The sequence below is a fragment of the Melanerpes formicivorus genome, unplaced genomic scaffold (assembly GCF_026170545.1).
Source record: "Melanerpes formicivorus ecotype bairdi unplaced genomic scaffold, bMelFor1.0.p_v2 SCAF_15, whole genome shotgun sequence".
NCBI classification, from domain to species: domain Eukaryota; kingdom Metazoa; phylum Chordata; class Aves; order Piciformes; family Picidae; genus Melanerpes; species Melanerpes formicivorus.
Window position 1 is genome coordinate 503,255 of NW_027142367.1, and position 14,305 is coordinate 517,559.

The 14,305-nt window shown below is 45.1% G+C and overlaps 1 protein-coding gene across 1 annotated transcript in view; it reads right to left on the bottom strand.

The window, feature by feature from the left end:
• The window catches only part of EPB41L4B (erythrocyte membrane protein band 4.1 like 4B), a 227,783-nt gene that overhangs the window by 63,487 nt on the left and 149,991 nt on the right, over positions 1 to 14,305 (bottom strand). Inside the window, exon 18 of the mRNA XM_068147428.1 lies at positions 8,644 to 8,769. Within this exon, the coding sequence (XP_068003529.1) occupies positions 8,644 to 8,769 (126 nt within the window). The remainder of the gene's footprint in view (positions 1 to 8,643; positions 8,770 to 14,305) is intronic.

The following is a 14,305-nucleotide window of genomic DNA, read 5'->3' on the forward strand; positions in this document are numbered from 1 at the left end:
GAGGAATTGCTGTAGCTCTCACCCCTTCTGATCCACAACAGGAATATCTTAAATAAGCAAAAAAAAAGTCTGCACAAAGAATCTGATCACTGCAGCCAAGGTGAGGTGTCTGGTTCCCATCTGAGAGAAATGAGGGCCTGGAAGGCTCATGTGAAACATTTGATGTCTCTCATTTAGCAATTTCACAAAGTTCTCAAGTGCAGATAGGAAGGGAGAGCAACATAGCTTTCACACATTTGGAGATCTTTGAAGGTGGGGAAGCAATCACTCTTACTGCAGTGGCCTGGAAATACTTCCCTATCTTGGCTCTTTCCAGCTCTGTAATGATACTAAAGAGGTCTGAAGCATACCAGATTGCTCAGTTCTTTATCAACCTTTTTGTCATCAGCCACAGTAATTGTTGGCTGATCTCATCACCAGGAAGAATGCCCTGATGAGGTAAAAGTACCTTGATGATATAGTATGTCAATTGTATCCCTTCATGCAGAAAAGCATAATGGTTAGGTCTCCTGGGAACAGACTACTGCTTTTCTCCTTGAGAAGCCTGGCACCATCTATCACCTGGGCTATGGCAGGGCTCCTACCCATCACCACAATTAACAGTAAAAGTCTCATCACAGAATCACACATAATCACAGAATCCCTCTGGTTGGAAGAGACCTCAAAGGTCATCCAGTCCAATCCTTGACCCAGCAATGAAGGTTCAACATCAAACCATGCCCCTGTGTGCCAGGTCCACAGGCTGCTTAAACACCTCCAGGGATGGTAACTCCACCAGTGCCCTGGGCAGACCATTATAATGTTTGATAACCCTCTCTGTGAAGAAATATTTCCTAACATCCAGCCTGAACCTCCCCTGGGGCAACTTGGAACCATTTCCTCTGGTCCTGTTACTCAACACCAAAGAGAAGAGGCTGGCTCACTCCTCACTCCAACCTCCCTTCAGGTAGTTGTAGAGAGCAATGAGGTCTCCCTTCAGCCTCCTCTTCTCCAGACTGACCAACCCCAGCTCCCTCAGATGCTCCTCACAGGTGATGTGTTCCAGGCCCTTATCTCAGCCTTGTTGCCTTTCTCTGGACATGTTCCAGCACTTCAATGTCCTTCTTGTAATTAATGAGGGACACAGAGCTGAACACAGTACTCAAGGTATTGCCTCACCAGTGCTGAGCACAGCAGGATGATGACTTCCCTGTTCCTGCTGGCCACCAGGGTTTCTAATCCAAGCCAGGTGCCATTGGCTTTCTTGGCCACCTGGGCACACTGCTGACCCATATTCAGTCAACTATCAACCAGTACACTCAGGTCACACTCCAAGTTTCAGCTTTCCAACCGCAAATCCCCAAGTCTGTAGCTTACTATGGGGTTGTGACCCAGGTGGAGGGCCTGGCACTTGGCCTTGTTGAACTTTATACACATAGCCTTGGCTCATCAGTCTAACCTGTCCAGATCTCCTTGTAAAGCTTCCCTACCCTCTAGCAGATCAGCACAGCCACCCATCTTGAATTCCTCTGCAAACTTACCGAGGGTGCATTCAATTGCCTCATCCAGACCATTAATAAAGATATTAAAGAGGACAGGCTCCAGTACTGGGGGGACATCACTAGTTACTGTGTGCCAGCCAGAATTAGCTCCATTCACCACCACTCTTTGGGCCCAGACATCCAGACAGCTTTCAATCCAGAGCAGAGTGCACTTATCCAAGCCTTGTGCCATGAGTTTCTGAAGGAGAATGCTGTGGGAGACAGTGTCAATGGCTTTACTGAAGTCCAGGGAGATGATGTCCACAGCCCTTCTCTCACCCACTAGGAGGATCACCTTGCTGTAAAAGGATTAGTCAGGCAGAACCTGCCTTTCATAAACCCCTGCTGACTGGGCCTGATTGCCAGGTTCTCTTGTATGTGCCACGTGACAGCACTCAGGATGACCTACTCCATAACCTTTCCTGCCCTGTAGTTCTCTGGATCATCCTCCTGGCCCTTCTTGTAGTTTGGCATCACATTTGCTAGCTTCCAGTCAACTGGGACCTCCCCAGTTAGCCAGGACTGTTGGCAAAGAATGGTGAGTGGCTTGGTGAGCACATCTGCTGTCTCCTAAGGACCCTCAGGTCAATCCCATCTGGTCCCAGAGACTTTGTACCCATCTAAGTGGCACACTAGGTCATTGGTCTTTTCCTCCTGGGTTGTGGGCCCATTTTTCTGTCTTCCAGGTCCAGGGGCTGAACCCTCATGGAGCAATTGGTGTCACTAACAAGTACTGAGGTGAAGGAGTCCCTCAGCAGCTCAGCCTTTTCCTTGTCTTTGGTCACCAGGTTCCCTGTTACACCCAGTAATGGGTGGACATTCTCCCTAGCTCTTCATTTAACATACTTATAAAAGCACTTTTTATTATCTTTAATGACACTGGCCTGTTTGAGTTCTAGTTGAACTTGGGCCTTTCTAATTTTCTCACTACATATCCTTGCAAGGGCCTTCTACTTCTTGAGTTCCTAGCACTTACACACATGCCAGCTATGAGACAGAGCTGACACATCCACAATGCATTGTTATCACCTTATGATACCACTGCCACATATGCATCCAGGATCCCAGGCAAGGAACTGTATGTTTCCCTTTTCCCATATCCTGGGTGTCTAAATCCTCTGTTCCCTTCTGTACTTTAACAAGGCCACATCATCTTTAACATCATCTCCTCAGCTCTCTCCCTGACATAGAGGTATCATTGCAGGCACACTTCTAATGAGCTTTCATCTATCATGTATTGATCATCCTGGCCCACACATGTTCCAAATCTTGTATTTTTATACCTCTGACACCCTTCATTTCCTGTAGCCTCACTTATAAAGTTGAGCAAACCTGCTTCCCTGTATAACTGAACACAGAGAATTGGAAGCTGAGTCATTTTTAAATCCCATTGTTACAAGCAATTATAACTGACATGATGTTGTGCTCACTGCTGTTCCACTCAAGAGTCCCAGCACAGTTGTTTCTTTCTACCTAGCTTGAAATACACCAGGGAGTATATTGCTCATACAAGTTGGTGACTAACAGCAACAGCTTTGGCAAGGAAGGCATCATAAAGGAGCTGTGCAAGCTTCCCCAACAGCCTGAACACCTCAGCTGTGACCCGTTCTACTGCAGTTCTGATCTCTGTGCAAAGACTGTCAAATTGTACAAGAACTCTGTGCTGTGAATAAGGATGGGTGGAGGGAGGAAAGGAGGAGAGGGAAGCAAGTAGCATCTAATTGATGATGGAAATTGGTTAAAATGTTGGAAAAGCTGATCCTTTCAAGGTACTTAAGTCAATATCCAGGGAAAGCTAAGAACTCCTCTGGGGATCCAAAAGGATTTGTAGAAGTCCTATTATAAGAAAGATCACATAAGATTGTAAATCCTCAAGTCTCTTCCCCTTACCTACTCTATTTTCATTCATGACCTGATTAGGATTTGAATCCAGATCCCTTTAAGCAAATAAGTCTCCAGAGACCCAGCTCACATAAAGACAGTGAATTTTTTTCTAGAACTAGGTGGCAAATACACCTGGACTTTGAATCAAGGGATTTTATATGCTTTTGAAAATAACTCCCCATCTGTCAACTACCTTTCCCCACCACTTTTTCCTCACCAAATAACCCATAATGTTCAGTGAGGAAATGTTGGGTGATAATGTCATGTCTGCTCGTTTTCCATAAACTGCACTGAAAAATGTACCTTGAAAATCACCTTGGCCTGCCTTTGGCAGCAGGCAGAAAAACAAATATGAGCAATGCAAAAATCAGGTGCAGCAGAAAGAGAATCTCAGTCCCTTCCCCTGTGTTTGCCTGCTAGACTTACATCAACCCAAGACTTTAGGAAAGCTTGGGTAACAGGTAGAGAATACAAACACCACTTGCAGAAGACAAACTCTGGAGCACAATGCACACTGCTCATCAAATGAAAAATTCTCGATGAGAGAGCTGTGCACAGGCTCAGGAGCCTGTGCTTAATTAGCAGGATAATTAGGATTTTCCTGGAGCCAAAGTGGATATAAATAGAAACTGAAACTTGCTAGTATTTTTCCTCCATCAGCTGGGCCAGGAACTGCTTGGCAAGAGAGACTCTGTGATACTAGCAAGTTGTCTGCTTAATCACAGCATATCAGCACTGACTTATTCAAGCTGCAGAGGAGTTTTAGATGCCAGAGAGATCTGGTCTTTTGTATTCTGGCAGCTCCTCACTGCTGCTTTATACCACTTCCTCTTGAATGAAGAATCTAGATTCAATGTGAAAAAAAAAAAATGGTCAGTTGCTTCACAGTGTGTAATGCTTCCCTGGAGCTTAATTATGTGGGAACTGTGATTATGCAGTCTGCCAGCTAGAAGGTGACAGATACCTGTGGCACAGTTTGAAAGGTACGCTGTGAAACACTAGTCATTTGCTCCAGATCTGTATGGCATGCCCAGTGCAAACCACATGTTCCTCACATTTCTCATGCACACACACAGAGTAGATTGATTCTGCAGCTAGCAGAATGGCACTTATGTATTTCCATCCTTACCAAATAAGCAAACCCACTTTTGTTAATTTCCTGCCACTTTATAACTCCAAATCATACACAGGGTTCAGTTATCAGCATTATAAACACACACATTTTCAGTCTCTAAGTCAGGACTATAGCCATGGGATATGGTGTTTCCCCCCTAGGAATGCGTTAATCAGCATAATTGTGAAAGGAAGCAGTGCAGAGACCATCTTCCAGAATGTATTTTCAAATGTATTACAAAATTTCCCTGGTTTATTTTTTAAATCATAAGCATTAGAATCATTAATTTTCAAGGCTCTCTCTTGGGCTGGTGTCTAGCCCAGTTGGCCAAGAAGGCCAATGGAGCACAGCCCTGGGAGGAGAGGCTGAGGGAGCTGGGGTTGTTTAGTCTGGAGGAGGTTCAGGGGAGACTGTCTTGCTGTCTACAACTACCTGAAGGGAGGTGGTAGCAAGGTGGGGGCTAGTCTGTTCTCCCAGGCAAGGAATTAGAATAACCTTTATTAGAATAAACCAAACCAGGTTGGAAGAGACCTTCAAGATCATCGTGTCCAACCCATCAACCAATCCAACCCACCCAAACAGCTAACCCATGGCACCAAGTACCCCATCAAGTCTCCTCCTGAACACCTCCAATGACGGCGACTCCACCACCTCCCTGGGCAGCCCATTCCATAGAGCAATCACTCTTTCTGTATAGAACTTCTACCTAACATCGAACCTGAACCTCCCCTGGTGCAGCCTGAGACTGTGTCATCTTGTTCTGGTACTGGTTGCCTGGGAGAAGAGACCATCATCATCCGCCAGTCTACAACCTCCCTTCAGGTAGTTGTAGAGAGTAATAAGGTCACCCCTGAGTCTCCTCCTCTCCAGGCTGAGCAACCCAAGCTCCCTCAGTCTTTCCTCATAGGGCTTGTGTTCCAAACCCCTCACCAACTTTGTTGCTCTTCTCTGGACTCGTTCCAGCAAGTCAACATCCTTCCTAAACTGAGGGGCCCAGAACTGGACACAGTACTCGAGGTGTGGCCTAACCAGTGCAGTATACAGGGGCAGAATGACCTCCCTGCTCCTGCTGGCCACACTCTTCCTGATGCAGGCTAGGATGCCATTGGCCCTCCTGGCTGCCTGGGCACACTGCAGGCTCATGTTCAGCCTACCATCGACCAGCACCCCCATGTCCCTCTCTACCTGGCCACTCTCCAGCCACTCTGACCCCAGCCTGTAGCACTGCATGGGGTTGCTGTGGCCAATGTGCAGAACCCAGCACTTGGATGTGTTAAATCTCATGCCGTTGGATTCTGCCCATCTGTCCAGCCTGTCGAGGTCCCTCTGCAGAGCCTCTCTACCCTCCAGCAGATCAACTCTTGCCCCCAGCTTGGTGTCGTCAGCAAATTTACTAATGATCGACTCAATGCCCTCATCCAGATCATCAATAAAGATGTTAAAGAGCACAGGGCCCAGCACTGATCCTTGGGGCACACCACTAGTGACTGGCCACCAGCTGGATGTGGCACCATTCACCACCACTCTCTGGGCTCGGCCATCCAGCCAGTTCCTAACCCATCGCAGTGTGCTCCCGTCCAAGCCATGGGCTGACAGCTTGGCCAGCAGTTTGCTATGGGGGACGATGTCAAAGGCCTTGCTGAGGTCCAGGTAGACTACATCCACAGGCCTCCCCACATCCACCAGGCGGGTCACCTGATCGTAGAAGGAGATCAGGTTGCACCAGAACATGAGGACACAGTCTCAAGCTGTGCCAGGGGAGGTTTAGGCTGGATGTTAGGAAGAAGTTCTTCCCAGAAAGAGAGATTGGCCATTGGAATGGGCTGCACAGGGTGGTGGTGGAGTCACCATCGCTGGAAGTGTTTAGGAAGAGACTGAATGAGGCACTTGGTGCCATGGTTTAGTTGATTAGATGATGTTGGATGATAGGTTGGACTCGATGATCTCAAAGGTCTTTTCCAGCCTGGTTTACTTCTATTCTATTCTATTCTATTCTATTCTATTCTATTCTATTCTATTCTATTCTATTCTATTCTATTCTATTCTATTCTATTCTATTCTATTCTATTCTATTCTATTCTATACCATTCTATTCTATCCTATACCATTCTATTCTATCCTATACCACAAAGAACGAAAACACAGGACAAGGGACAATAAACTACAGCACAGGAAGTTCCACCTCAACATGAGGAGGATCTTCTTCACTGTGAGGGTTACAGAGCACTGGAACAGGCTGCCCAGAGAGGTCATGGAGTCTCCTTCTCTGGAGACTTTCACAGCCCTTTTGGATGCATTACTCTGTGACCTATACTAGATTCTGTGGTCCTGCTCTGGCTCAGGGGTTAGACTTGATAATCTCCAGCGGTCCCTTCCAGCCCCTAACATCCTGTGATCCTGTGAAAACTACAGAAAAATTTCTGTCCCTGTCTATATTTTCCACTTGCAAACATTCACTCCATTCTCAGAATAATCAAGTGACAGATTCTGCTTCCAGTGCATGCAGGAGGTGCCTTCATTATCCTGTCACATCCTGATGTTAGTAGTATATGGTATTGAATAATATTCCTACTGCTTAGAAAGAGCTGCTACAAATATTTTTGAGCAACAGTTTGGTAATTTTGGGTCTGATCCCATATGGCAGCAATATTTTTCTCATGTCTAATGAAGATGCTCAACAAACTTTCATAAAGGACAAGACAGACCACAATTGTTTTTGGCCTTTAGAAGAATGTCAAATAGCATGTGCCCAGGACAATCTTTCTTATTCCTTTTGCAAAGCAGAGAGGACCAAATCCTCATCTTTTATTTTGTGATACCATGAAATAAAGGGAGAACTGTGGTGTACATGAGGAAAATCAGCTTGACTTGTGTTACAGCTCCAGGAATACAGACTATGGCTTACAGAATCTAGATATACTTCTTGCCCTGGATGCTTTTTAACTTGAAATACAACAGCACAGAAAACAAGAGAAAAGAAATTGGAATCTTAAGAATAGGGCCAGAAGGCAGGACATTTCAGGCATTTTATTTAGGACTGGCATCAAGAGAGAGAATTGAGCAAAGGATAACATGGTTAGTTGTCAAGATATACTGGGCAGCAGGATATGTCAGATTTGGTCAAAGAGGGACAGGATTACAACCCTGGAGGAATACTTGCAGTCCAAGTTGGGAGCAGGTGTTGATCTGTTAGAGGGGAGAGGGCTCTGCAGAGAGACCTTGACAGGCTGGACAGATGGGCAGAGTCCAGGGGCATGAGATTTAACACATCTAAGTTCCAGGTTCTACACATTGGCCGCAACAATCCCATGCAGTGCTACAGGCTGGGGACAGAGTGGCTGGAGAGCAGCCAGGCAGAGAGGGACCTGGGGTACTGCTTGACAGCCATCTGAACATGAGCCAGCAGTGTGCCAGGTGGCCAAGAAGGCAAATGGCATCCTGGCCTGCATCAGGAATAGTGTGGCCAGCAAGAGCAGGGAAGTCATCGTGCCCCTGGACTCAGCACTGGTTAGGCCACACCTTGAGTCCTGTGTCCAGTTCTGGGCTCCTCAATTTAAGAAGGACATTGAGACTTTTGAACATGTTCAGAGAAGGGCAACAAAGCTGGGGAGGGGTTTGCAGCACAGCCCTATGAGGAAAGGCTGAGGGAGCTGGGGTTGCTTAGCCTGGAGAAGATGAGGCTCAGGGGAGACCTTATTGCTCTCTACAACTCCCTGAAGGGAGGTTGTAGCCAGGTGGGGGTTGGTCTCTTCACCATCCCTGGAGGTGTTCAAGCGGGGATTGGACATGGCATTTGGTGCCATGGTTTAGTAGTCATGAGGTGTTGGGTGACAGGTTGGACTTGATGATCTTTGAGGTCTTTTCCAACCTTATTCATTCTATGATTCTATGATTCTATTTTCTCCACTTCAACTAGCTGTATTAATCATGTCCACTTGGAGAAACTTCCTTCTTCCATCATCTCAACCATTTTGACTTACCTGAATAATCTGCAGAGCAGCTAGAGAAACCCATGTCAAGGTGAATAATTCAGATTAAATAAGATGCTTACTTAGGAACTATGAGAAGTGAAAAACTGGTGTAAACTATGCCAAATCTAGAAATGCAAAATACTAAACATGTTACCTGGGTGCCTACTCTAAAAGCAGCTTCCACTTGAGCTTTAAGGATGTTGCACTTCATATGGTCAGGTACAGGTGGAGGTGACACAGGGGCATGAAGAGTCTTTTCAGGTACTTTCTTGTCTTCACCCTGTATTTAATATAAAAGACAAGCACAGCAACATATATTAGAAAGAAAAATTGGTCAAAGGTCAAATTTTTACTGGTAACAATTCACCAGTGGTGGATAAAACATCCATCTTCATAAACTGAAAGTTACTTCTTACCAAAAATAAAGGGGTTTAAAAATATTTAATTACTTGATAGTGTTTTCAAGAGAATAAAAGCCTCAGGGAAGCCTGAGTAAATAGGCTCAAGAGTTAAGATGCAGATGTGGAGTTACAATGAAAAAAGTCCAGCCGGGCCCTGGAGAGGTTGTCCAAACCTGTGATCCCACTGAGGAAACAAAATGTTGTCTCAAAATATCCTACAGGCAAAATACAGCAGGCAGTTCACAACATTCAGCTATAGTGAACACTGTTTTTTTTCACACTAGAGAATGTAAAGGGGCTTTGCAGATGTAATCAGAGGAAGATGAAGGAATCTCCAAGTAATTGTAAGCCAAGCAAAATCTCTATCATCAGAAAGAAAGTAAAATCCAGAGAGTTTAAACATCTTTGCTGCTATTTCCACTTGATACCAGCTCTTTACCTATGCAGTGACCTGGATCAGACATAGAATCATATGTTTGGAAGAGACCTCAAGGATCATCTAGTTCCAACCCTATCCTGCCATAGGCAGGGCCACCTCACACTAGATCTGGTTGCTCAGAGCCATATCCAGCCTCAAACCTCCAGGGATGAGGCTGCCACCACCTCCCTGGGCAACCTGCGCCAGTGTCTCACCACCCTCTGGGCAAAGAACTTCTTCCTAACATCCAGTCTGAATCCACCCATCCCCCCCAGTCCTATCACTCCCTGACACCCTAAAAAGTCCCTTCCCAGCTTTCTTGTAGTTCCCTTTAGATACTGGAAGGCCATAATAAGACCTCCTCAGACTCTTCCCTTCTCCAGACTGAACAGCCCCAACTCCCTCACAGTCTGTTCTCATAAGAGAGGAGCTCCAGCCCTCTAATCATCCTCTTGGCCCTTCTCTGCACATGTTCCAGCACATCTAAAGCCTCAGGACAGATGTTACTTGTTCAAACATCACCTAATGTTTTATTTTTGCACTGAAGAGACTTGCAGCAGAAATGCCATCAGGAATCAATTTCCCATGCAGAAAAGAGAAAAGAAAAGAAAAAAAAAAAAGAGGGGGAGGGGGACAACAAAGGAAAAAAGACAACATAATACTCATGTATGAACCAACAGGTTATAAATAAGACCAGGATTATAAAACACAAACTCTTAACAATCAAACTGTAAGTTCTTACTACATTTTTTCCAATAGAATTGGGCAGGGGAATGACATCCATTGCAAACCTGCCCATCCATGCTGGCAATGAGACCCGAGTTACCACCAAGTAATAGCCTACACAGAATCACAAAATCAATAAGGCTGGAAAAGACCTCAGAGATCATCAAGTCCAACCTGTCACCCAACACCTCATGACTAACTAAGCCATGGCTTCAAGTGCTACATCCAATCCCCTCTTGAATACTTCCAGGGATGGTCACTCCACCACATCATGCATTCATTTTCCACACTCATTGCTGTGAAGAGCGAGTGGCCATATACACCCAGACAGAACAGGAATAGAATAGAATAGAATAGAATAGAATAGAATAGAATAGAATAGAATAGAATAGAATAGAATAGAATAGAATAGACCAGGTTGGAAGAGACCTTCAAGATCATCGTGTCCAGCCCTTCAACCAATCCAACCCACCTAAACAACTAACCCATGGCACCCCATCAAGTCTCCTCCTGAAAACTTCCAATGACGGCGACTCCACCACCTCCCCGGGCAGCCCATTCCAATGGGTAATCACTCTCTCTGTACAGAACTTCTTTCTAACATCCAACCTAAACCTCCCCTGGTGCAGCCTGAGACTGTGTCCTCTTGTTCTGGTACTGGGTGCCTGGGAGAAGAGACCATCATCCGCCTGTCTACAACCTCCCTTCAGGTAGTTGTAGAGAGTAATAAGGTCACCCTGAGTCTCCTCCTCTCCAGGCTAAGCAATCCCAGCTCCCTCAGTATGTAACACTCTTGTTCGGATTTCAGCCAAAACAGGTAGAAAGCAGCAGTAAACCAGGTCCAGCACATTCTTGAGGTTCACCTCAAAGCACTTCAAGGCAGAGCTGGCCATTTTGTAGCCAGTGCAATTACCATATGATTATATCTTTACATTGAAAACCTGTCTCCTTTATCCTTCCTTCTGCCCTCCCCTACAGTATCCTGCTAGCTAACTATAGTCTCACCCACTCTTCTCTCAGGTCCCTGAACAACCACAGACAAAAGGGAAGAGCAAGATACAGCAGACACATACTGCTGCAAGTGGAGCCAATCACAAATGCAGTTATGTTGCCTTGGGAAACTGCTCTGTAAACACTGAAGGCCACTATTGACATTCAGTTCACCTTCAGCCCTTTTTTTCTGGGTCACACTTTAAGGGTTTCACCTTCAAGCAAGCAAAATTTGGTTTGCTTGCACCCCACCAGGAGCAGCAGCACCCTTAGTGACTGATGGAACATGAGGAACACACTGATGAAGCTGCTGCTTGGAATCACCCTGCTCACCAGATGCTGAGCCAGCAGGCAGAGCACACCACCTTCCCTGTTCAAGCAGAAGTGCTGACTGCACACAAACTCCATGTGGGCTTGGAAGGGCCTGGCCTGACCCAGACCTAATCTAGCTTCAGAACACAGGCTTCTTTGCAAGCCTACCTTGGCAACAATCATAGAATCATCACATTGTCAGGGCTGGAAGCGACCTAAAGAATCATCCAGTTCCACCCCCCCTGCCATGGGCAGGGACACCTCACACTACATCAGGTTGCTCAGAGCCACATCCAGCCTCGCCTTTAAAACCTCCAGGGATGAGGCTTCTATCACCTCCCTGGGCAACCTGTTCCAGTGTCTCACCACCCTCATGGTGAACAATTTCTTCCTAACATCCAATTTGAATTTATCCATTTCTATTTTTTTCCCTATTTTTAAATGGACTTTCCTGCCACAGTGTGGTGGGTTTGAGCCTCAAACGATCACACACAGTGTAGCACATCCTGAACTGTTACTGAATTCTGCTCTCACACAGCTAATTAGCTGAGCCTATTACCCATATAGCCAGTGGCACTGAAGATCCAGACTGAAAGTGAGCTTAAATCACAGACCAAAGCAGCACCTCCTTACCACAGACTATCAGCATTTCTAAGCATCTCTAGAAGTTCCTATTGTTCCTTAATGCCACTAATCTTTACATACAAGCTTGTTCATCCCCCAGTTTGACTCCTAAAGTATAATTATCATCAAGAAGGCAAAAAACCCATAAAACAGAAAAAAAATCCCACCCTTCAGGACCATACAAAACCACACAGTAGCTTCTGTGGTTCATTTCACTAGTTTATAAGAAAATCAATGATCCAAAGCCTACTTGCATTAGAATTTTATAGATAGTATTGCTGCCATCTATAATCTACTTTATTTTGCTGTATAATAAAGTGATGAGTGAAGCATAAAGACAGCAGCTGGGTATTCAAATGTTGTAGCAGGTTGGCAGTTGTTAAAATTTATAAAGCAGGAGTTATCAGAAAACTAAATGTGACATAATGTTAATGAAGTTTCCAATATTATCATTTCTAATTATGTAATGCCAAGAAATCTGAGATGCCCCTTTCAAGTGAATGTCTGAGTGTCAAACTTGAAATATACAATCTTCTTGCTTAAAACTGCAATCTAAACCCACTCTAAAAAGGTTTAGAAATGATGGGGGAAAACCATTAAGTTAAGAAACCTCATAACATTCCAATTTTTCATCTCTAGCTCTGCTGGTGCTGAAAAGCAGCAATGTGGTCCCATCACTTTCACAACTAATGCAGAACTTCATTTTTTTTCCAAAGAAGGAGAACTCTGCAGAATTGCATTTAAATGGGTTTAATAGAAGTAGATTGAACAAGCTCATATATATATATATATACATACACATACATAAAAATAGATGCTTTTTTTCCCCCTTTATAACTGAGGATTTAGGTTTGCTTTTCTCCTCCCAAACACTTGCTTGAAATTGAATTACATTTGCTGATACTAGAAGGCAGATTTTTAGAGTGTTAGATAATGATGACACTGGCTTTTGCCTGCAAAACTAACTGAATATTAAGTACACATACAGATTATGAAAATAGTTGCATGAAACACATCAGTATCACTCCTGTACTTAATACTTCCCTTCACTTTGCATTAAAAGCTTCATGCTTTATTCCACCTGAAACTTTGTACCAAAGCAAGATTCATGACCGTCAGCCTCTGTCACTTTTCAGAATCATAGAATTGTTAGGGTTGGAAGGGACCTCAAGGATCATCTAGTTCCAACTCCCCTGCCTTGGGCAGGGACACCTCACACTAGATCTGGCTGCTCAGAGCCACATCCAGCCTGGCCTTCAAAACCTCCAGGGATAAGGCTGCCACCACCTCCCTGGGCAACCTGTACCAGTGTCTCACCACCCTCTGGGCAAAGAACTTCTTCCTAACATCCAATCTGAATCTACCCACATCTAGTTTTTTTCCATTCCCCGTAGTCTTATCATTCCCTGGCACCCTCAAAAGTCCCTCCCCAGCTTTCTTGTAGGCCCCCTTCAGATACTGAAAGTGTACAAATAGGTCTCCTCAGAGCCTTCTCTTTTCCAGACAGAACAGCCCCAACTCCCTCAGTCTGTCCTCATGGGAGAGGAGCTCCAGCCCTCTGCTCATCCTTGTGGCCCTTCTCTGGACACCTTCCAGCACCTCCAGATCCTTCCCGTAATAGAGGCTCCAGAATTGAATGCAGTACTCCAGGTGGTGTCTCACCAGAGTGGAGTAGAGGGGAAGAATGACCTCCCTCACCCTGCTGGCTATGCTTCTCTTGATGCAGCCCAGGATGTGATTTGCTTTGTGGGCTGCAAGAGCACACTGGTGGCTCCTGTTGAGCTTCTCATCCACCAGCACCCCAAGTCCTTTTCTTCGCCAAAAGTATCTATAAAACACATATATAGCTGGAGACATCTGAAGACTAGAATTAGTATTTTGTTTAGGAATGCACTTCTTTTACATTTTACATTTCTAGTCTTCACTACTAGTAGGAGGTAAAATTTTAACAAAGACAACACAGATATACTATGTTCTGAACACACATTAGCCATGTAAGGTCAAACCCTTTGGTTTCCTGAGACTCAACTGCTCTGTAAATGTGCATAAAACTCTACAGACTCTTCTGCCCCCTCTACATCATGAGATTTACTTGATATTTTTTCCACATGATAGCTAACAGCAACTACAAACAGACACCATAATCACAGTATCACAGTATCACAGTATAACTAAGGTTGGAAGAGACCTCGAGGATCATGGAGTCCAACCTATCAACACAGACCCCATGACTAGACCATGGCACCAAGTGCCACGTCCAATCTCCTCTTGAACGCCTCCAGGGACGGTGACTCCACCACCTCCCTGGGCAGCACATTCCAATGGCTAACAACTCTCTCTGTGAA